General features: G+C 48.5%; 1 protein-coding gene and 1 long non-coding RNA gene across 5 annotated transcripts in view; one reads left to right on the forward strand and one right to left on the reverse strand.

The window, feature by feature from the left end:
* The window catches only part of GRAMD1B (GRAM domain containing 1B), a 950,052-nt gene extending 934,871 nt beyond the window's left edge, over positions 1 to 15,181 (reverse strand). For 2 of the 4 annotated variants that reach the window (XM_085647255.1, XM_085647257.1), the window contains exons 1-2: positions 15,087 to 15,179; positions 13,035 to 13,738 (exon numbers count right to left, since the gene is read on the reverse strand). In XM_085647255.1, coding sequence (XP_085503381.1) covers positions 13,035 to 13,420 — 386 coding nt within the window. In that variant the 5' untranslated portion in view covers positions 13,421 to 13,738; positions 15,087 to 15,179. Of the gene's footprint in view, positions 1 to 13,034; positions 13,739 to 15,086 lie in introns of all 4 variants that reach the window. The other 2 variants (XM_085647254.1, XM_085647256.1) reach the window with 2 other exon arrangements.
* The window catches only part of LOC146856817 (uncharacterized), a 373,209-nt gene that overhangs the window by 321,888 nt on the left and 27,638 nt on the right, over positions 1 to 23,683 (forward strand). The window lies entirely within an intron of this gene.

The raw sequence follows: 23,683 nt of genomic DNA on the forward strand, positions 1-23,683 counted from the left end.
AGTATATTGCACTGCAGGGCACAAGGGCAAATTAAGTTATTGAAATGGGGTGTTTATTTTTATGTTAATATGCATATCTATGATGATCTGTCAACTGATGGGCTTTGTTCATATTGCAGACCCCTGACGAAGGGCTTATCAGCCCGAAATGCATTGGGTATACATATGCACAGTTTCCAAAGAAGCAATGTGAATTCTGACGTGCTATAGAATAAGGCCTGGATGGGCATTCCTAAAGCATCAAAAGTGTGGAATTACACTGCCTTTGTAATAACATCGGAGTATTCTGGGAATAAATATGGATTATAATGGATCAAATTGTTAAATGTGGTTTCCGAATGTTGGATTCCTGAAATTGAATGCTCACATAGCTGTAGCGGCTTGAGTCTGGGTGGTAACTACCCACCAGCTTTGATTGCCATCATGCGCTGTGATGGCATGCGTCATGATTTCACTTGCATACTGCCTAACCTGGTTAGTACCCCACTTCTTTTTTTAGGACTTGTGCCCTGTATAAAATTGTAATTCAATGGGCATAAAACCACAAACCCGTCATAAAACGTATACATATTGGAGTTCTTGGAAAAAAAAAAACATTTCATGACCTCTCTGCATATTCAGTAAACAATAATACCAAAGGTGCTGTGCTTGGGGCTATTGCACTGGCACCGTTTAAGAGATGCCAATGTAGCTTCAAGGTTTCAATGAGCACCAATATGAGCAAGAAAAACTAGACCCTATGTTCCTCGGCCTGGCAGTAAAGAACCGCCATGGGCTCCCGTTCCACTACACCTGCTGCCGAGTAAGTTGTGTAAAAGACTTGACCCCGCCATCTGCGTTGTAGGGCCAGTCCCTCCTGACTTGTAATGTGTGTCTCCTGGAGGAAGGCGAGTTGTACCCTTCTGTGCACTAAATATGCATGACGTTTGTGTCGCCGCACCATTGTATGCATGCCTTGGACATTCCATGAAATACACTTTAAACACAATTGTAAACATTTCCCTCCCAATTCATTTAAGGTGACACTCAGAAACCCAATAAACAATCCCGTAATAAATTGAAATCCCAAAATCTCCCTCCCCAGAACAGGTACTAAAATACTAGTCCCCATCCAAACCAAGCTACACACACAATGTCCTCTAGTGACAACAGAGGAACAAGGGGGACACGGTTGCAGGTCGACGCTGCCTTACAACGTAATCAAGAATAATCCCAGTGCCTGTGCCCCAAACAACATAGTGTCCCACATCCAGAGGTGTACAGTAATATTTTTTTTTAAAAACATTACCATCCATGCATCACAGCCGGGAGAGAGCATCATTGCAGGGTAGGAGGGCCAAAGGAGAAAGATCAGCAGGTAGAAAAGAAGATGAAGATCGAGACAGAATGTAAAAAGAACAGAGGAGTGATCAAACAATTTTGTCCGCAGTGCCCGGGGTGACATGCGGTAACTTAACACTGCCATCATGGGATGTGACCGAGTCTGAGCCGCCTGAGGCCTTTTCCGATCCAGTTTCTGCATCTGATGGCGTCTTATGGCCCTGCAGCATCTCCGATACCGCCTGTAGGGCATTGGCCATTTCCTTCTCCATCTGGGAGGAACTGAGTATCCGCAAAGATTTACGTTGGGGCCTCCTCCATCGATCCTTCCATTGAGGCTATCCTCCAAGGGAGGACATGCGATCTTGCACCATCTGTTAGCGACCAGTTTTGTACGTTTCAATCCAGTCCCATGCCTCCTTGGGGTCCTCGCAGAAGTGTGTCCTTCCATCTAATATGATCCGCAGTTGAGCCGGTAACATCAAGGAGTACTGGATTGCTTCATCTTGTAGAGCCTTCTTGACTGTTAGGAAGGAAGTGCGACGTCACTGGACTTCCAAGTTGTAATCAGGAAATGACGACACTCTGCTGTTATCCACTGTAAAGGGCCCAGACGTACGTGCTTTCTGCAGTAAGAGGTCTCTGTCCTTGAAGTGGAGGAGTCGGGCTAACACAGGTTGAGTAGGTCTTCCTGGTGCCGGAGGCCGAGCCGGGACCCGTGGGCTCTTTCTAAGGTATAAAACTGGGATAGTCCATCCGGGGCCACCACATCTCGGAGCCAGGTTTCCAGGTATGTGATCATGTTGGCGCCCTCTACTCCCTCCGGTAGACCCAAAACTCTGATGTTATTTTGACGGTTACGCCCTTCAGCATCTTCAGCTCTCCTCTCCAACAATTGAATTCTGTGCGAGATATCCCCCATCTGGGCAGAGAAGGGCTTTTGTGCCGGTGCCAGATCTGCCAGTGATGTCTCAGTTTGTTATCCCCATTCACCAAGCTTGGTGTGTTCCGCTCTCAGAAGACCCAGCCCCACTGCCACATTTTTAATATCCTGGTGTAGTGTTTCTTTAGTGTCCATTATAGCCACCAGGATCTGGGCTAACTGCTGCTGAACCAGGTTGTCAGCCAACACTTCAGGTGGATCCGACTGTTTGTGATCCGAAGCTGGGTCTTCCTGCTCCGGGGGGGACCCCCAACGCTTTACCCCTGGGTTTCCCCATGGTTGTAGTAGGGTAGCGCCTCACGCTATGTGCCAACGCTCAGTGAGTCCCCCTGGTGATGTCGCCAGCTAAGTTGAAGGGGCAAACCCTGCATAAAAGGATAACGCTGGAAATCAGGCACTTTGCTAGGAAGTCCCAATGATAATAGTGAAGCTCTACTCACCAGTAGCGGGCCGTCGTGGGCAAAACAAAGGTCAGTGGTAATAGGCATGCTGGAGCCTCTCAGATGGTCTCCCCCAGTCACTAGGCTCCGATGGCAAGTGCGCCAGTGAGGATGGACAGAAGGCACCTCCCCGGCAGGACCGAGTTCCTACCTCCAGCAGTGCTCTGATCAGTGAAGGACCGGCTAATGGCCGCCCCTCCTGTATGGGCCACGCAGGTAAAATCAACAACGGTACTCACGTCGGGCCCACAATCCATGACCCCAGAAACGAATAGATGTGTTGAGGCCAGTGGGGGGTTGAATCAACCGCGGCCTCTCAGAACCTCGATGCACACAATCACCTCCTCATCAGAAGTCATCCGGTTATGTTGCGCACACAGGGCAGTCTCGTCCCCAGATTCAGTTGTTTTGAGGGCCCCCCCACAGCAGCACAAGCGGGGACCCAGGAGCCTCCAGATGCACAGGAATGGGCGAGTCTACCCTCGCGGCTATGACACTCATTCAGTACGTATGCGGCCAAGAAATGTCAGCATGCGTCTGAGTCCCCTTCAAGGGGGCGTCACCGCAATCTGTGGGAAGTGTCACCATAAAAGCAGGTTCTGATCGGGCCCCTGCTCCAATTCGGCAGCCACCGATGTACTTAAGTGCGTAGGGGTCCCGGAGTAGCGTCCGAAGCTCCACATCGGACTCACGCAGTTCCTTTCAAGGTAGCCGACCTCAGGTCGTAGTCGCAATTCCACACCAATTCCGGGCTGCCACAGGCCCTGCTCCTCTATCGGGGCAAAGCAGATGGGTATGCGATCCCAGCAGATCGTCTTCGTGGCAGACGAGCACTCCACCAAAGTTTATGCTGCCATCTTGAGCCTCTCACGCCGGGGTTCTCTTTGTCTCCTGTCCCGTCGCAACAGCATTATGGTCGCTCGGGGCCTCCTTATTTCAGTCCCAGGCACTTCCCAAGCTTGGCGGAATTTGTTGTGCGCCCCGGAACCAGGGCACCAGCACTTATATCAGGATAACCGAGTGGGCCAGCCCGGAGCTCGGAGTTCACATGTCCACCGCCATCGGCTTGCAAGCCACTCCCCCCTTGCTTATTCAACTTGATGACGTCTGCTCCTCCTACACATTGCAAAATAGCGACCAACTGCATCAGGCTCTGTGCTGTGTAAATGAAAGGTATGTGTGTGGCCACCATGCTGCAACATTAAGCGCAGCGGCCACCGAGCTGATAAAATAAAAGGCGCATGGCCTCCTGATGTGGCCATGAGGGTGACACATGAAAGCGGGTGCCGTGCTGCACCGTGCAATCATATTAATTCCTTTTCAACCCCACAAAACGTTCTTCGAAAAACACATACTATATTGCTAACTAGTGGAGTGATATTGTGCTAGGATCCTGCTCTCAGAGAGGGATAAACACTGAAAGATGCATGTCAAATGCAATGGGAAGAAAGGAGAGTGACAATGGAGTCAGCAAATAGCTAGTCTATGGGCTGGCTGTAAGCCCACAGAGTGAATACAGCATGTTTAGAAGAGACAGTGCAAATGATGCCTAGTTTTGACCTAAAAGATGACAAAGAAATTAAAGACAACTACATGAAAAGGACTGAGCCAGATAAAAGGGACAGGCAAGAAAGATAGACAAGTAAAACTGAAAATAGAGTAAAATTATAATACTGCACATAGAACAATTTCCTAAAAAGAGAAAAGAGATGAAAAACGAAAGGAATAATAATAACAGCAGAAAATAAATAAGTTCTGTGTGTTTTACACCTATTAGCAATCTTCAAGTCACTGCAAGGTTCTTATACTTGTGAAATAGTTTGCCAGTTATACGGACTACAGAACTCAATGTGTAGGCGAGAGTTCACAGATAGCAATCCCAGTCAAAAACAAGCACTGGAAAAGCCAACAGATCTGGTATTTGCAGTTGTCATTTTGTCAGTGTGCTTGTCAATCAATCAATCAGGTGCTTGTTAAGCACGGCTACTCACCCGTTAAGGGTCTCAAGGCATGGGGGGTGCAGGTTCCAATCCATCAAGGAGGTGGTCTGCGGAAGAGCCAGGCTTTGAGGTTTCTTGCGAAGATGGGGAGCGAAGTTGTCTGTTTGAGGTGGAGCGGAAGGGCTGATCGTATGGTCTTTTGGGGTGCGTGGAATTTGAGTCGGCTATTCAGGAATGCTGGTCAGGTATCGTGGAGGGCCTTGTGTGCGTGGGTGAGAATCTTGAAGGTGATTCTAGCCTCGATGGGGAGCCAGTGGAGTGCGTGCAGGTGCTGGGAGATGTGGCAGTGTCTTGGCAGTTTGAGGACCATTCTTGCGGCGGCGTTCTGGATGATTTGTAGCTTGTTGGTGAAGTTTTTTCTTTATTACGGCGTAGAGTGCGTTGGCGTAGTCGAGTCTGCTGGTGACGAGGGCGTGAGTGACAAGGGCGTGAGTGACGGTCTTTCTGTGCTCAAGGGGGATCCATTTGAAAGTCTTGCGTAGGAGGCGGAGGGTGTGGAAGCAGGAGGATGTGACGGAGTTGATCTGGCAGTCCATTTTGAGCTCGGGGTCCAGGATTTTACCAAGGTTGCGTGCGTGGTCCTTGGGGGTGGCTGGGTTTCCGAGGGCGGGGGACCACCAGGTGTCGTGTAGTTCCATTGTTTGTTCGGTTTTGTCTTTTGCGAAATTTTATTAACACCGGCTTAAAAACCAAAATACTTTTTGGACTCAAAAAGCAAATATTTCTATGGGAATCTCAGGTAACTACTTTATGTGTGGATGTGCTGCTGATGAAAGGGCTGAATGTCAATCACAGTGAAGTTAACCAATGGCTGAAGTGGGCTGACCCACAGCCCATGCTTTGTGCTGTACTAAGTGAAACACAGAATTGAACGAAACATAACATGCCAATGGATGAAAAAGTCTAGCTGAAAACTCCTGTAGTACATTTAATTTTTGCCCTTGTCAGTTATTATACTATACATATAATTTTAGTAAAATCAAAAAGACTTGCCTAATGCAACACCTATTTATGCTTTACAAATAAATATTCACCAGTTAAATCGCTAATGCAACAAATATTTTGCATACATTTACCTGTAATTAAAAAGTAAAGAAAATGGGTAAAGCATTTTGCTGTCTCTTCAGTCTTGTCTCTGACTCCGCCCCATAACTAATCACCACGCCCCCTTTTAGTCTCTCTGCCCCAATGTATGTAAGATCACAGTTCATGTACAGTCTTTAACAATTCGACTACTGGGTAAAGTGTCCCATGTTATGGCACGTTATCAGTAATGCTCTATTAACACACTACTATTGCCCCAGGTAGGTTGTTCTTGGTCCCTAAAGACCTAGGAACCAAGGACTAAACACAACATTCCGATAGGTGGACCTGCCCGTCGCCATGGAAACAGAGTTTCTAAAAAGGGAGTATCATTAGGAGACGGTACTGGGGCCGTTCTCCGTAGGGAAACAACAGTGCCACGCGCAGCTGAAAACTGACTGCTAACGAAGCACGAGGGGGTCAAAAATAACTTCTCTACCAGATACGAGGGAAAGATTCACACACTCACGCGCGCGAACATGCAACTCACACAGATGCAGATATAAACACATATTATCCTCTACAGCATGAGCACAAAAGACGACGGGATGGAACATTCGTTTCAGTAATGCACGTTCAAGAAATCAATTTGTGCAGCAATAGTGCATTATCCTGCATGCTGTCCAATACGGTAACATACATGGATGCAGAACTACACAGGCACATTCGTTTAACATGCATGAAGATGTACACCTGCACAGTTAGGCACACTGATGCAAGAGAACGCGGTTGCTGGCAGGGAGAGCGCAACACTGCATCAATGCATTAATGCATATTAATAATACCATCTAAAAAACGCACTGACGCAAGGACGCACAGAGATGCATAGCATCGCACGCGCGCACACACACGCAATGGGCTTCATGCACACACCGATGCTAGCAGGATGTTCAGGCACAAGAGTATTTAGTTAACTGTGAGTGGTGGGTCTGTAATTTTAGTATTTCAATATATTGAAAGGGCGTAGATATGGGCCAATTTTTTGGGTGAAATAGAAGTGTGGAGATTGCCGGGTGAAGTGTAAGTACAGCTGCATGTCGAGGAAAGGAAAAGTGTGTTATAGTACAGAATTAAGGGAAGAGTTAGCGCATCAAATTTTGAAGGATTTTTTTTTTCTTCGGAAATTACACTATATTGAAGACTGAACGCATTGGTCCGCACCAGCGGTCGGTGTGTGCATGCCACGGTGAGTGAGTGAAAACTGAAATATGAGATTGCTGTGTGGGCAAGAAGAGCACAGTAGGTGGTTCTGAAATAAATATTTATATCGTACAGTTTTAATTTATTGTGTGGGATGGAAAACAAAATGATATATTCTATTCAGAGCCTTGATCCCTATCCACACTTAACAATATTGATGAATAGTATGTTCAACAGCATGGTATTCTCTGTCTCTCTTTCCAGTTTTTTTTATGTTTCGAGATAACTGGAAGCGAACAACAGAAAAAAATCCTCTCTCCCTCTCGGTCAGAGATTTTTTTCAATTTGGGTCTTGAATCTCATAGCTATACATTTTAAACTGTTTCAAGCTCAGCCAACCCTTTTTTGTCACATTAATTTCTTCAAAACTACCGAACAGATTTACAGCAAACCATGCCAAGCTTGACTTAGCGAATAGTTTCATGATAAGTTTGGTTTAATGTCGCCCAGCATTTTTCTGTAGCTGAGGCCAAAGATCCCTGTGTGAACAATGAAACTTCTCTTTTTGACCTCCCATTATATCCTCTCTTGAAGGAGGAACGTGAAACTTGACTTGCCAAACCCAAACCAGATAATCTTTATCGTTCAACTGCTACAGTATCACCTGGTGTTATAACATTATAGAAATTTGGTAGGAGTAGGTAAGTAGCTGCCAGCCAGCTTCTGAAGACTGATACTTCAAATGTTTTTAGGTGAAAAAAAATCATAAAACAATTTAGAAAACCTCTGATTGTCATATTTGGGCCACGTATGCCAAACTTTGAAGACTGGCGATAACTAAACTAAAGAAAAATCCCATTGTAATGAAATGTATTATTTGTATGAGGTAAATTGATTGCCAAGCAGGGAGTTCTGCAATGTGTGAGAAGAGGGCTGACTGCACAAACTGCAGAGTGTGGAAGACACCTTACGAGTGCTGTAGTGTAAACTTGGGGTGGGCGGAATATTCCATTCCACTTGCAGAATTGGCAGAATTTTGGTAACTGTTGTTCCAGCAAAATTCCGCCAATCACTGTGTGGCGAAAATGTTCTTGTGCGTGGCTCCAGAAAGGTAAATTGGCGGGAGTGAGCCAGATTTGACACCTACTAGTGTGATTTTATGGTCGCTAGAAAGACACCAGGCAAGATTTACTAACCTGGGTGGTTGCAACCATTCATGGTCAAAAGACTATCACTTGAGTAGAAAATCTACTTGAGCAGCAGCAGAATCAACTCGAGAAGCTGCCCTCTCTGGTACACCGTGTGGTCCCCTTTGTGCTGATTTTACAGCACTGTATGCACTACCGGCGCTAAAACACAGCACCAGCAGCGTGACATGCCTATTTCTGCCTGGAATTCTGCAGATTCAAATTCCGTGAGTTATACCCCCCCCTTTAGTGTAAACAAAGGGCAGGGTGTATGTAAAGCATTTTGTTAGGGGGATAAAAGAGTAAGCATGCTACCATTGGCAATATTATCCAAGAACAGTGGTCTTCAAACTTCCTAATGCCTCGACCGTGTAAAAAAAATTTAAAAAAATCATTGGGTCCTGTAGGAAGCTGGCTCTTTATTTACTATACCAAAGTAAGGTATAGGGTGCACGCAGGGCCGGACTGGGAACCAAAACCGGCCCTGACAAAGTGCTCGGCCGGCCCCACGGGGCTGGCCGAGCACTTTGCCAGGGCCGGTTTTCGGCCGATTTTGTTACAGGGCCGATTTTGCAGCTATGCTGCAAAAACGGCCCTGTAACAAAAATGGCCCCCAGGGGCCCAAAACCGGCCCCCACCCGTGCGGCGCACCGGGGGAATGCCCGGTGCCCGCTACGGCCAGTCCAGCCCTGGGTGCACGGAGTTAGTGGATCCCCAGAGGCTTTACAGAGGCTAAAGTAGATAATACTAAATGCTCTCTTTTCTGATAGTGCTGTTGTGCAGTTAGGCTTTTCAGAGGGCTGTGTTGAACATTTGTTGTACTCACTCAGGTAAGAAATGATTACACACACACTCAATGGCTAAATCCGGGACCAATTGTTTGTAAAAATATAACTTTTTGTGTGTTTATTACTTACAACCATTGATACTTGGTTGTAGAAAAATAGGTTTTGTAACATCAGTTTTTAAGAATGGAAAGTGGACACAGTGCTTTTCTCAAACAGTTCAATGTTAACCTATTGAGGAAAAACAATGTTGTAATTTCACATGTATGTACACAACTTACAGTTTCAGTCTTCGGGTTTTAGGATCAACACTGGGCAAGGGATCAGGTAAATGTTGAGACTGCACCACTAGCAGCACTGGGGCGACAGGATGCAGAGGTCAAATTCGGTCACCGGGGCCCAATGTTAGTCAATTCAGACTGGGGCACTTAAAGAGGTGCCAGCTGCAGGTGACTAAAATCGGAGTTGGGGGTCAATCTCCGGGAGTTAGGACGAGCACTGGAGGGGCCATGAGGCAGCACCAAACACACACCCTAAGTGGCACAGAGGTGGCCAGGTGCAGAGTGCCAATACAGCATCCGGTGCCCTATGCAAAGCAGTGGAGACTGAAGATTTCGAACAAAGGCTGCAAGCTCTGACTAGGAGGCTGGATGAAGGGAACCGGTGGCTCTGAAGATGAGTTTGGATGTTGAAGGGCACGGTCGGACGAGCTCCCCAATGCCTGGGGGCTGCGGGTGCAGGGGTGTCCTATGAGGTCAGGAGATCCTTACCGTAGCCAGTCGCAGTTAGGGGGTCCTTCGTATTGAGGCTGCAGGGGTTGTCATTGAGTCCAGAAGAGGTCACTCTGGAGTGTACTCAAGCTCATGACTGATGGGAAGCTTCTTAGGACCGGTGGGCCTCTTCGACACTGGCCGGAGGCGTCAGGTGCAGAGGTAGGTCCGGAGGTCTAGTTGTGTTGTTCAGCAAGGCACTGGAGCTCTTCTTGCTGGTTTCTTTGTGGACAGGACCACTGTCCTCTGGAGTTCTTGGTCTTTAGGAAAGACAGGCAGTCCTTCTAGGGTTGTGGCAGTCACTGGGCCTGCAGGATGAGTCGCTTTTGGCACAGGTTTATTCGAGGGTTACAGACAGGCCGGTAGGACTGAGACCAAGTCAGTTGTCTTCTCAAGTCTTCACTGCTGGTATAGCTCTTCGGTTCTTTGTCTTCTTTGGGTCAACAGGAATCTGAGGATCAAAGTTCAGGGGTGCCCCTAAATACTTAATTTAGGGGTGTTACAGGTACTGGCAGGTAGTAGCCAATGGGCTACTTACCTTTAGGGTGACTAAACACTTTGTATGTCTACTCCCTTTGGGAGGGGGTATACCCCTAATCCAGTTGGCTAAAATCCTCACACACAATATGGAGGATTTTTCAAATAAGGGGGATCACTTCAGCTCAGGACACCTTAGAGGTGGTCCTGGCTGAGATGGGACACACCACTCCTGTTATTTTCCAGATGACCTTGCTGCCAAAATGGGGCTTGGTCAGGGTGAAGGACATCTTCACTTGCTGGAGACACCCTGGCTAGCATAACAAAGGGACAGGTTTTCTTTCTGACCCACAAGAGCACAAGGCTCCCACCTCAGGGGGTCAGAAACATGTATAGAAGTGGCAGGCTGATGCAGACCAGTCAGCTACACATTAGCGGTTGGATATGGTTTCAAGGGGTACCTCTGAGCTGCCCTGTGAGTGCATTTATAAATGGATCCAACACTGGCATCAGTGTGGGCTCATTAATCTGGGATGTTTTGTACCAAACATCTTGGGATTCGGTGAAACCATCATGGAGCTGTGGAACTTGTATTGACAAGCTCTTAGCCCATGTACTCAGTATGGGTTCTCTATGCACTTATAATGCCCAAGAACGGACAGAGACACTTAGGGGCATATCTGCTCATGCAGTTATGCCCTCACACGAGGTATAGTGCACCCTGACTTAGGGCTGTAAGGCCTGCTGTAGGGGTGGCCTACTTGTGCCTCTTCTAGTGGTGGTAGGCCTGGCACACAGGGATGTGTGCCAGGTTGACTCTTCACTTTGAGCTGCACAAAAACGCACATGTTGCAGTAGCAGAGTACGTGTGTTTGGCGAGGGGTCTCTTAGGGTGGCATTATACAAGCTGCAGCCCCTAGAGACCCACTCTGGTCACAATTTCCTTGGTACCACTGGTACCTTTTACAAGTGTCTTATATGTGGGCCAGAGGTGTGCCAATTGTGGAAACAACGGTACAGTTTTGGAACAGAACACAGGAACTGGAAACCTGATTAGCAGTAACCCAGTACACATGCAGTCAGTCAAAGTTGCATTCAGAGTCAGGCAAAATGTGGGGGGGGGGGGTTACCATACCAAAAGGAGTACTTTCCTTCAGGTCCCTCCAATTTTTCACACTTATTCTGCTAAATTGGCAATGTTCAAATCTGTCTGAACATATTTAAACATTGCAGTTAGGTTATGATACCCACCTTATACATACTCCCAGTAAGGATATAAATGACAGAAGAGGTTAGTGATGGCCCATTACAAATAGGCTTACTGCTGCTAATTTTTTTTCACTTAAAACAAAGCATGATACTTCTCTTAGCCAGAGTCTGGTGCCCCCGAGCCCCCATGGGATCACTTAGGGCCTCCCCGGAGGGGGGGGGGGGGCACCTCCCAGTTTGAAGCCCTATGTCCTAGAGGGAAGACCGCAGTGTGCAAATGTTTCATTGCATGTGAACATGAATGTATGTGCTAGGAAGAAATGTATTGGTGACAATGGAAGGCCACAAAAGGTTTGTCACAAACAGTTGTGGCAACAGTTTAATCTGGAAGTAGATTAACTAATTTGCTCCAAATAAACCAATTTGTTTAACTGCCAGTCTAGAGTGAATTGTAACATGGCAGTCCACGGCTGGAACATGGTGACCTGCGTATACGGAACAACATTCCCACACTCACCGGATTGCCTTCGGACATCCACACAGCTTCTACAATAATGTTTCTATAAAGAACATGCTCTTTTGAAACCATCATTTACATTCAGTTTTACACTCACTAGAAGTCTAACCCCTGACAGAGCTGTCAATCTTTAACTTAGTTTAACTGTAATTGTCAACATTACCTTAAAGCTAAATCTAACCCTTACACCAAAACTAATCCCCGATCCCAACCGCATCGGAATCATGTCCTTTCCACAATAGAAACACAACTAGAGAGAATATTATCCCTTGACTTCAATGCTACAAGAATGTGGTGTAGCGACTTACCTAAACGCCTTTTTTGGTGGAATTTTGGAGCACATATGTATTAGCATGAGATAAACTCGTTTTTCTAACGACTATCTAATAACATGCCTCTTTAAAACGACATTGAGTGATTTGTAAAAACTGTGTAAGCAAGGAAGAGGCTAACTCTTGACACAATAGAAGGAAATGCCCTACTAGCCTTGCGCTCATGGTTGCCACTTGGCCCCTTACTATAAAGACAGTTTGATGTTGGGTCACCAGGAATTTCTGAGTTACCAATTTGACCAATTTGAGTATCAAGAGATTGTGAGGGGTTTAGACCAAATCATCAAAGCTGTCACTTACCTGATATTGGGTAAAGGTTTTAAAGGAGTTCTTTAATTCTGCCTACTCCTGGGGTAGTCTCATTTGAGAGACTGCTGCACCACATTGCGGCAAGACCACTTGTGCACATCAGGCTCCAGCAATGTTTGAAGTCCAGGGAGGAAGGCTTCAGAAGACAACATAGCACTGGCAGACAACACAGAAGTGGCTTGAACCAATCAGGTAGCTTGAAACAATAGGAAAGGACTGAAAAGTTTTTCTTTTAGGGCCAGAGTTTTGCCCATTCTATTTCTATGGGAAATGTGTTGATACATATGGCCCTTAATCTTGAAACTTGGAGACTTAAACTAACTTCCATCTTTCTTTATTGATCAAGATTTGCATAGGTTCCACCCAGACTATGTTTTAATCCTGTTGATAAAGTGTTACATAAAAATAGACATGATGACCGCACTTGACTCAACATCATCCATACGAGTTGCTTTTTCACCTCTGCTCGAGACAAAAGGCGCATGAACAAGCAGACACATACTAAACATGCAATCATTGTACCTGCTCTCACTGGGTTCCTTCTTGTCCCGGACCCGGATCCACTTGCGCAGCAGGAATCGCTTGCGCCGAGGGGAGGCGCTGGGTGTGGAGCAGTTGGACCACGCTGTGTCCTCGTCACTGGATGGAGTGATCTCGATAGATGGCAGCTGCAGGAACTCCATGTTGGCATTGGCTGAGGGGTCCCGGGACAGGTCTCCATTGCCCTCCTTCTCACTCCGCACATTCCGCATGCGCCTCATCTTGAAACGCCTGCGCCTCAGAGACGGGGTGGATGCGCGGGACCACGAGCGCCCGCATTCCGTAGGCTCGGACACCTGTAGCGCAGGAAGCTGGAGGGTGGACGGCATGTTGGTGACCGGCATGTCGGCTGCCAGTCCGCCTGACATGCACACGAACAAGCAAAATGGAGGTGCTCCAACCAAAATCTGTCTTTGTGCAGAAGTGGCCTGTGTCGCGAAGTGACTGTGATGAAGGCAGGCCCCGCTCCGCCGATGTGAAAACTGTCACCACATGAAGATCATCTATTTTTAAAGAGTTAGTCAAACGTGACTTCCTGGGCAGGCTAGAGTTTCTTTGCATTTTGTGATCATGTTTTCTGGGAGTGGCTTCTTCTCTCCTCGAGTGGTTTCCAGGGGCATCGGTCCTCTCGTGTTCAGGGAAACCCCAGCAGTGAGAAGTTTTCCATACGAGAAGGTCTTTCACGCCTGCAGAGGGGAAAAGGTTGGATCGTGAGACCAGCTCAAAGCACGAGGGGGGAGAGACAGGAAGAGAGAGGAGGGACAGTGAGGGTGAGGGAGAGCGGGATAGAGAGAGGAGAAAGGAAGAAAAAGAGGGATGGAGAGTGGAGATAAAAAAAAAGGGAGGGATAGAAGATGAAGAGAAAGGGAGAGAGGGAAGGTGGAAAGAAATAGCTAGGCAGGCAGTCAAAAAGGCGAAGAGATATTACACGGAAACAGGGACGTTGGGAGAAGGGAAGGACATTGAAGAGAGAGAAAGGCAAACAGAGAAGATCGGGAGCAGAATAACAGGCAGCAGGACAGAGAGAGATGAATACGAATGGTAAAGGGGACCCCGGGTTATTGAGGGGATTGAGAGACAGTAACAGTGTGAGGCAGAAAGAGGGAGAGAAAGAGAGAGAGGTGGGCAGGTGATAGAAAGAGAAAGGGAGAGACATGGACATCTGGGTAGGAAGAGATGAAGAGTCTATTCACATTGAGGCAATAGGGGAGGGAGAGCCTCAAAAAAGGAGTGACGTGAGGGAGACATGTAAGGGTGAACGATGCTATAGGAGAAGTGTTTGTGATGGGTGACACGGATTGAGAGGTGAGAGAGTGACCCTAGATAAGAAGTAGTGGGGAGGGAGGAAGGAGAGACAGGTAAGAAGACCATCTGGTACTAGAGCAGAAGTGATAGTGCGAGGAGGGAAAGAGAGCCGGGGTAAAAAGTGATGGAGCAGTTTGGAGAGCACAGAAAAGATGGGGCAGGCAAAGATTGAAAAGCGGCAAGAGAGAGGGTCCAGACACTCGGGGAGGAAGAAACAGGTTGGCTGGGTGGAAGGGTTTAGAGATGGAAGGGAAGGAGGGGCGCACTGGGTAGAAACAGGGCAGGTTTCTAAAAGAGAATGGAAGAGAAAGTGAGCGTGAGGATTCACAAACATGAGAGCTTTGAAGAGAAGGGAGAGAAACGAGGAGAAGCAGAGGAGGGTGAAATATGGAGAAGGTCATGGAGAGCAAGACAATTAAAAGCTGAAATACAAAATGAACGGAGAGTAGAGGTGATACAGACAGAAGTAATAGCAGGCCCAGCGTCCGAGGGAGAGCGAAGCCCAGGCACCAGCTGTAAGTGCAGAAGAGCCCCTCCCCCCAGCAGCACCTGCCACGGGGGCGAAGAGAGGGGGGGGGGGGCTGGCTACATTACAGTTCGGAATACTCCAATCGTTAACGTCACCCATGGCTGCACGGTGCCTGCCTCAGTGCCTGGCCCCGAGGGCACTCTCTGCAAATTCAGGAAAAAGGAGGGGCGGGGGAGGATGGTCTTCCGGGGATTACAAACCTGGAACGTGAGTAACTTTGAAGATAGGAGGCAGAAGTTTGCCAATCACGACCTCATTAGCAGCGGAACAAGGGGGCGTGAAAGGAACGAAGGGGCGTGCGTACAATTACTCCGGGTTTCCACTCCCCCTCCCCGGTTCCATAATAACACATCTGAACGAGGCCGGAGTCCTCATGGAGCTACGCGTCACCCATGTGAGCAGGAGAGACTGGTGTGGGGCATAAGCGAAGGGCACGAGTAAAGGGGATCCGGGGTGTGAGTAAGATGTGAGGCAGAGCAGAGTGGAGAAGGGTAGAGGGGAAGGCAGAAGTAAAAGGGGGTCTAAAGGGACGAGGAAAAAGATTGTTCAAATGGTGCGGGACTGAGAGACGCAATGAGAATGCGGAGGTTACGGGATATGAATGATACTCAAGAGAGGGACAGACAGGCAGGGAGAAAAGTAGGCAGCGCTGAATTTGAGCCGGGGCCCACGGGCACTCATTTTTGGGGATGGCGACTTAATTTTCCTCATCAGACTTTCACCCTGAGCTAGAGAAAGAAAACCGCAAATTGCAACCCTGTCATTTGATAGTGCCGGCCAGAGGCTTACGAGCAAAGTTTAGGCCCCGCCTCTTATTTTACAATCCAAGCACTGAAGCCAGATGTGAAGGCTAGAGGCAAGGGCGTCAATCAGGTTCACCAGGTGTAGCAACTGTTGTCACCGGCTTGCTCTTTGGAATCCCTGTCACTAACTTTACAATCCATCACCTAGAGGTCATAAGTAGTTCCTGGAGCATAAATTAACAAGCATAGGAGCCGATTGGTCTTGCCTATGCAAAAACAATTGGCTTTGGACGCGTCTTTTTACCAAGAGTGTAGCTGCTGTTCATCATGGCAAAAAGTTAGTGGTGTGGAGTGTCCTGGAAGGGGGGGAGGGGGGGGTAGAGTGTCGTAGACTGGATTTGTTGGAGTAGAGTGTCCTAGAGTTCAGTAGAGGGGAGTAGAGTTCAGTGATTCAGTGGCAGAGAGTGTTGCAGAATGCAATGTCGCTGAGTGGAGTGCCATACAGGGGAGTGGGTTTTGATTGGATTGAGGTATTTGGGTGGATTGGATTGGAGCAGATTAGGGTGGATTGGATTGGGGTAGAGTGGGTTGGATTGAGTGGAGTAGGGTGCATTCGAGTGGGTGGACTGGATGGGGTGGATTGGATTGGAGTGGGATGGATTGAAATGGTGTGAGATGGATTGAATCAGTTTGGGGTGGATTACATTGGTTTGGAGTAGGGTGGTTTGGGGTGGGGTGAAAAAGAGTGGCTTGGAGGAGGTGGATTGGATTGGACTGGACTGGAGGGGGTGGTTTGGGGTGGAGTGGATTACAGTGGGTGGATTGAAATGGGGTGAGATGGATTGGACTGGGGTGGATTGGAGTGCATGGATTAGATTGGTTTGGCATGGGGTGTATTGCTTTGGATTTGGGTGTGTTGGATTAGAGTAGGGTGGTTTGGAGTGGGGTGAATTAGAGTGAACTGGAGGGGTGGATTGGACTGGGATTGGAGTGGGGTGGATTGGACTGGAGTGGGATGCATTGGAGTGTGGTGGGCTAGATGGATTAGATTGATTGGGGTGGACAGAACTGGGGTGGATTGGATTGGGGTAGAGTGGTGTGGATTGGAGTAGAGTGGGGTTGATTGGTCTGCAGTAGAGTGAGGTGGATTGGAATGGGGTGGACTGCATTAGATTGGAGTGGGGTGGGTTGAAATCAGGTGGGAGGATTGGACTGGAGTGGGATAGAATGGAGTGGGGTGCAGTGAAATGGATTGGGGTGGACTGGAGTGGAGTACATGGACTGCTGTGGGTTCATTGGATTGGAGTGAGGTGGATTTGATTGAGTGGGGGGATTGGTTTGGGAAGGATTGGATTGAGGTGGATTGGGGTGGGGTGAAATGATTTAGGGTAGGTTGGATTGGATTAGAGTAGGGTGATTTGGAGTGGGGTGAATTAGAATTGGAGTGGAGCAGGTGGATTGGACTGGAGGTCAGTGAAAGGGACTGGAATGTGGTTGATTGGAGTGTGGTAATTGGACTGGGGTGGGGTGGATTGGAGTGTGGTGAACTGGAGGAATTCGATTGAGTGGGGTTAACTGAACTGGGATGGGGTGGATTGGGCTGGGGTAGTGTGGGATGAATTTGGGTAGAGTGATGTGGATTAGACTACAGTGGAGTCTGGGAGATCGGATTGGGGTGAACTGGATAGGGTGGATTAGGGTGGATTGGGATGGACTGGAGTGAGGTGGAATTGAGTGAGGTGGGGGGTGGAATGGAGTGAGGTGGGTGGAATGGAGTAGGGTGAATTGGATTGGTGTGGGTGGGATGATTGGAGAGCAGTAGGTTGGATTGCAGTGGGGAAGATTGGATTGGAGTGGGGTGGATGGGTTTGGATTGATGTGGATTGGATTGGGGTGGGGTGAACTAGATTGGGATGGGGTGGATTGGATTGGATTGAGATGGATTGGAGTGAGGTGGGGTGGGGTGGGTTAGACTGGAGAGGGGTAGATTTGATTTGTGTGGATAGAACTGGTGCGAGGTGGATTGGACTGGGATTAGGTGGAGTGGGGCGGATTAGATTGGTTGGGGTGGATTGTATTGGAGTGGATTGGATTCGATTAGGGTGGTTTGCAGTGTGGTACACTAGAGTGGAGAGGGTGGATTGTGGAGGGGTGGATTGGACTGGAGTGGGGTGGATTGGAGTGTGGTGGATTGGATTGGAGTAAGGTGGACTGGTCTGGAGTGAGGTGTATTGCAGTCCGGTGGGCTGGATGGAGTGGGTTGAGTGGGGTGGACTGAACTGGGAAGGGGTGATTGGATTGGGGTAGAGTGTGGTGGATTGGATAGGGTGGATTAGATTATAGTGGAGTGGATTGAATGGGGTAAAATGGATTTGGTTTGGGTGGGGTGGATTGGATTGGAGTGAGGTGGGGTGGATTGGATTGAGTAGGGTGGATTGGTTTGGGGTGGGTTGGATTAAGTTGGATTTGGATGGGATAGATTGGATTGAGGTGGATTGGATTGGGGTGTGGTGGATTGGATTGGGGTGGATAAGATTGGAGTGGGGTGGGTTTACCTGGATTGGGGCAATTTGCAGTGGAGCTGATTGTTTTGGACTGGAGTGAGGCAGATTATTTTGGAATGGAGTTGGGCAGACTGGAGTGGTGCAGACTGAAGTGGGGCAGATTATTTCGGATTGGAGTAGATTGGAGGGAGTAAATTGTTTTGGATTGGAGTGGGCCAGATTGTTTTGAGCTGGAGGGGTGCAGATTGGAGAGGGCAGATTGATTTGGATTGGAATGGGGTATATTGGAGTGGGGCAGATTTTTTGGATTGGAGTGGGGCAGAATGTTTTTGGGCATATTGGAGTGGGGCAGATTGTTTTTGATTGGATTCTAGTGGGGTGCTTGGGGAGGGAGTGGGGTGGATTGGATTGAGGTGAGGTGGATTGGATTGTAGTGGGGTACATTGCATTGGAGTGGGGTAGATTGTAGTGGGTTGGATTGTGGTGAATTGGTGTGGGGTGGATTGGATTGGAGTGGGGTAGATTGTAGTGTACAAGAGTCTGGTGAATTGGGATGGAGTGGGGCAGATTGGACTGTGGTGGATTGGATTGGAGTAAGGTGGACTGGTCTGGAGTGAGGTGTATTGCAGTCTGGTGGGCTGGATGGAGTGGGTTGAGTGGGGTGAACTGAACTGGAAAGGGGTGATTGGATTGGGGTAGAGTGTGGTGGATTGGAGTATAGTGTGTTGGATTGGATAGGGTGGATTAGATTATAGTGGAGTGGATTGAAATGGGGTAAAATGGATTTGGTTTGGGTGGGGTGGAGTGGACTGAATTATATTGGTGTGGGGTGGATTTGAGTGGAGTAGATTGAATTGCAGTGGGGTGGATTGGATTTGAGTGAGGTGGGGTGGATTGGATTGAGTAGGGTGGATTGGTTTGGGGTGGGTTGGATTAAGTTGGATTCGGATGGGGTAGATTGGATTAAGGTGCATTGGATTGGGGTGTGGTGGATTGGATTGGGGTGGGTAAGATTGGAGTGGGGTGGGTTTACCTGGATTGGGGCAATTTGCAGTGGAGCTGATTGTTTCGGATTGGAGTGGGGCAGATTATTTTGGAATGGAGTGGGGCAGACTGGAGTGGTGCAGACTGAAGTGGGGCAGATTATTTTGGATAGGAGTAGATTGGAGGGAGTACATTGTTTTGGATTGGAGTGGGCCAGATTGTTTTGAGCTGGAGGGGTGCAGATTGGAGAGGGCAGATTGATTTGGATTGGAATGGGGTACATTGGAGTGGGGCATATTTTTTGGATTGGAGTGGGGCAGAATGTTTTTGGGCATATTGAAGTGGGGCAGATTGTTTTTGATTGGATTCTAGTGGGGTGATTGGGGAAAGAGTGGGGTGGATTGGATTGAGGTGAGGTGGATTGGATTGTAGTGGGGTACAGTGCATTGTAGTGGGGTAGATTGTAGTGGGTTGGATTGTGGTGAATTGGTGTGGAGTGGATTGGATTGGAGTGGGGTAGATTGTAGTGGACTAGAGTCTGGTGAATTGGGATGGAGTGGGGCAGATTGGAGTGGGGTGAATTGGAGTTGGGCATTTTGTTTTGGATTGGAGTGGGGCAGGTTGGTTTGGGGTGGGGTGGATTGGTTTGGGGTGAGGTGGATTGGGGTGAGGTGGATTGGAGTGGGGCAGATTGTGATGGATTGGAGTGGGGCAGATTGCAGTGGGGCGGATTGGAGTGGGACAGATTGGAGTGGGGCAGATGTTTGGGATTTGAGTGGGGCAGATTATTTTGGAATGGATTGGGGCAGACAGGGGTGGTGGAGGCTGAAGTGGGGCAGATTGTTTTGGATTGGAGTAGATTGGAGGGGGGGTAGATTGTTTTGGATTGGGGTGGTCCGGATTGTTTTGGGCTGGAGTGGTGGAGATTGGAGCAGGCAGATTGTTTTGGATTAGAATAGGGTACATTGGAGTGGGGCAGATTGTTTTGGATTAGAGTGGGGCAGATTGTTTTGGATTGGAGTGGGCAAAGTGTTTTGGGATGGAGTGGGTTGGATTGGATTGGAGTGGGGGGATGGGGGAGGGAGTGGGGTGGATTGGATTGGGGTGAGGCAGATTGGATTGTAGTGGGTAGATTGAGTGGGCTGGATATTTTGTGAATTGGGATGGAGTGGGGCAGATTGAAGAGGGGCATATTGTAGTGGGTTGTATTGGATTGTAGTTGGGTGTGGTGATTGGGGAGGGAGTGGGGTGGATTAGATTGGGGTGAGGTGGATTGGATTGTAGTGGGGTAGATTGGATTGGAGTGGGGTAGATTGTAGTGGACTGAGTGGGGTGAAATGGGATAACATGAGGCAGATTGGAGTGGGGCTGATTGTTTTGGATTGGCGTGGGGCAGATTAGGGAGTGAGTAGGGTGGATTGGGGTGGATTGGATTGAGTTGGATTGGGGTGGGGTGAATTGGAGTGGGGTGGGTGGATTGGAGTGGGGTGGGTTTAGCTGGATTGGGGCAAATTGGAGTGGAGCTGATTGTTTTGGATTGGAGTGGGGCAGACCGAAGTGGGGCAGATTATTTTGGATTGGAGTAGATTGGAGGGGGTAGATTGTTTTGGATTGGAGTGGGCCAGATTGTTTTGGGCTCGAGGGGTGCAGATTGGAGAGGGCAGATTGATTTGGATTGGAATGGGGCACATTGGGGTGGGCAGATTGCTTTGGATTGGAGTGGGGCAAATTGTTTTGGATTGGATTGAGGCAAAATGTTTTGGAATGGAGTGGGGCAGATTGTTTTCGGGCATATTGGAGTGGGGCAGATTGTTTTGGATTGGAGTGGGGTGATTGGAGAGGGAGTGGGGTGGATTGGATTTGGGGTGAGTGTGATTGGATTGTAGTGGGTTAGATTGGACTGGAGTGGGGTCGATTGTAGTGGGTTGGATTGTGGTGATTTGAATTTGTGTGGTCTGGATTGAATTGGAGTGGGGTAGATTGTAGTGGAGTGGAGTGTGGTGAATTGGGATGGAGTGGGGCGGATTGGAGTGGGACGAATTGGAGTTGGGCATATTGTTTTGGATTGGAGTGGGGCAGGTTATTTTGGTTTGGGGTGGGGTGAGGCGGATTGGAGTGGGGTGAGGCGGATTGGAGTGGGGTGAGGCGGATTGGAGTGGGGTGAGGCGGATTGGACTGGGGTGAGGCGGATTGGAGTGGGGCAGATTGGAGTGGGACAGATTGGAGTGGGGCAGATGTTTTGGATTCGAGTTGGGCAGATTATTTTGGAATGATTGGGGCAGACAGGAGTGGTGCATGCTGAAGTGGGACAGATTGTTTCGGATTGGAGTAGATTGGAGGGGGGTAGATTGTTTTGGATTGGGGTGGGCCGGATTGTTTTGGGCTGGAGTGGCGGAGATTGGAGCAGGCAGATTGTTTTGGATTTGAATGGGGTACACTGGAGTGAGGCAGATTGTTTTGGATTGGAGTGGGGCAGAGTGTTTTGGGGCATATTGGAGTTGGGCAGATTGTTTTGGAATGGAGTAGGTTGGATTGGATTGGAGTGGGGTGGTGGGGGAGGGAGTGGGTTGGATTGTATTGGGGTTAGGCAAATTGGATTTTAGTGGGGTAGATTGAGTGGGCTGTATTGGCGTGAATTGGGATGGAGTGGGGTGGATTGGAGTGGGGCAGATTGAAGTGAGGCATATTGTAGTGGGTTGGATTGTAGTGGGGTGGGGTGATTGGGGAGGGAGTGGGGTGGATTAGTTTGGGGTGAGGCGGATTGGATTATAGTTGGGTAGTTTGTAGTGGGGTAGATTGTAGTGGACTGGAGTTGGGTGAAATGGGATGAAGTGGGGTGGATTAGAGTGGGGCAGATTGTTTTGGATTGGAGTGGGGTGGATTGGGGAGTGAGTAGGGTGGATTGGATTGTGGTGAGGTGAATTGGAGTGAGGTAGGATAGGATAGGATAATATTTATAAAGTGCACTAAAATCAAAAAGTGTCAAGGCGCTGGGCGAACGGAAAAGAAACCAGCAACAGCCAGCTAAGAGGCAAAGAGCCAGGTCTTCAGAGGCTTCCTGAAGGTCTGGAGTGAGTCAGTCATGGTGATAGAAAGGGGCAGAGAGTTCCAGAGTTTAGCGACCCCCACTGACCACCCCATTTGGAGCTTCGATATCTGGGAGAGACAAGTTATTTTATGAGTAGAGGATCTCAAGGCTCTGCGTAGAGTGTACCATTGGAACAAGGTTTTGAGGTGGGGTGAGCCTTTGCTATGCATAGCTTTGAACATCAAGTTCAGAGCCTTGAAAGAGATGCGCTTTCTGATAGGAAGCCAGTGCAAGGCACAGATTCCTTCCCTGGCGGACTGGTGTTTCGGGATGTTAAGAATAAGTCTTGCCGCAGCATTTTGCACCACCTGAAGCTTGTACAGAGAACCTATGTTGGCATTAAGGTATAATGCATTGTAGTAGTCTAACTGGGAGGTAACTAGTACAATAAAGGTGGGCTGATGTAGCTCTGAGGGGATGTACGGCAGCACTTTCTTCAAAATTTTAAGAATGTAAAAGCAGGTACCAACTGTGCAGTTCACCTGGGCGTCAAAAGACAGGTTCTCATCATAGACGCCACCAAGATTTTTTGCCATTTTAACCGGAACAGGAAGGGGACTGCAGTGTGCAGGCCACCAGGTGGCAGACCATATAGAGGTTTGAGGGCCGAAGACCAAAACTTCGGTTTTGTCCATATTGATTTTAACCCCTTCAGGGCGGCGCGGATTACCGCGCCGTGCTGAAGGTTCCATGCGCGGGCGGGGCCGTGACGGAGCGGTTCCGTCATGCGCACAGCGCGACCGACGTGCATGACGGAACCGCTCCGTCACACGCATCGAAGGGGTTAAGAGAGTTGTCCTTCATCCAGCATATTTTGCTGGACATACAATCATTGAACTTTTGGGCAACCAGCTGCAGATCATTAGAGATGGAAATTATGATTTGCAGGTCATCCGCATATGAGAGTAACTGAAATACGAATGATCTTACCAATGAAGCCAGGGGGGTCACATAAAGATTAAAAAGAGTGGGGCTGAGCTAAGAGCCCTGGGGGACCCCACACGGAAGGCCAAAGGCCTTGGCTTTGAACCCGCCATAACTGACAACATTGTTTCTGTTGTGCATGAATGAGTGAAGAAGCTGCAGGACCCTCCTGGTGACTCCTGCTTCCCACAGTCGCTGAAGCATGCAAACTGGGGAGATGGTATCGAACGCCACCGAAAGGTCGAGCAGAACCAGCACCGCAGATCCGCCCTGGTCAACCTGCATGCGGATACAATCCGAGGCTGCTACCAAGGCGGATTCTGTACTATGACCTGCTCGAAAACCCTTCTGGGAGATATCAAGGTCGTCTTGAGCTGTTTGATAAGCTCAACGTTGATACATTTTTTTAGTATCTTGGCTGAGGCAGGGAGATAGGCCTAAAGTTCTTCAACTCTGAAGGATTGGCATTGGGCTTTTTAAGGAAGGGTGGGACAATGGCTTCCTTCCAGATGATCGGATATTGCCAAGACAAAAGAATATTTTTAAAGACTTTA

This window comes from Triturus cristatus, chromosome 3_2 (assembly GCF_964204655.1).
Source record: "Triturus cristatus chromosome 3_2, aTriCri1.1, whole genome shotgun sequence".
Taxonomy (NCBI): domain Eukaryota; kingdom Metazoa; phylum Chordata; class Amphibia; order Caudata; family Salamandridae; genus Triturus; species Triturus cristatus.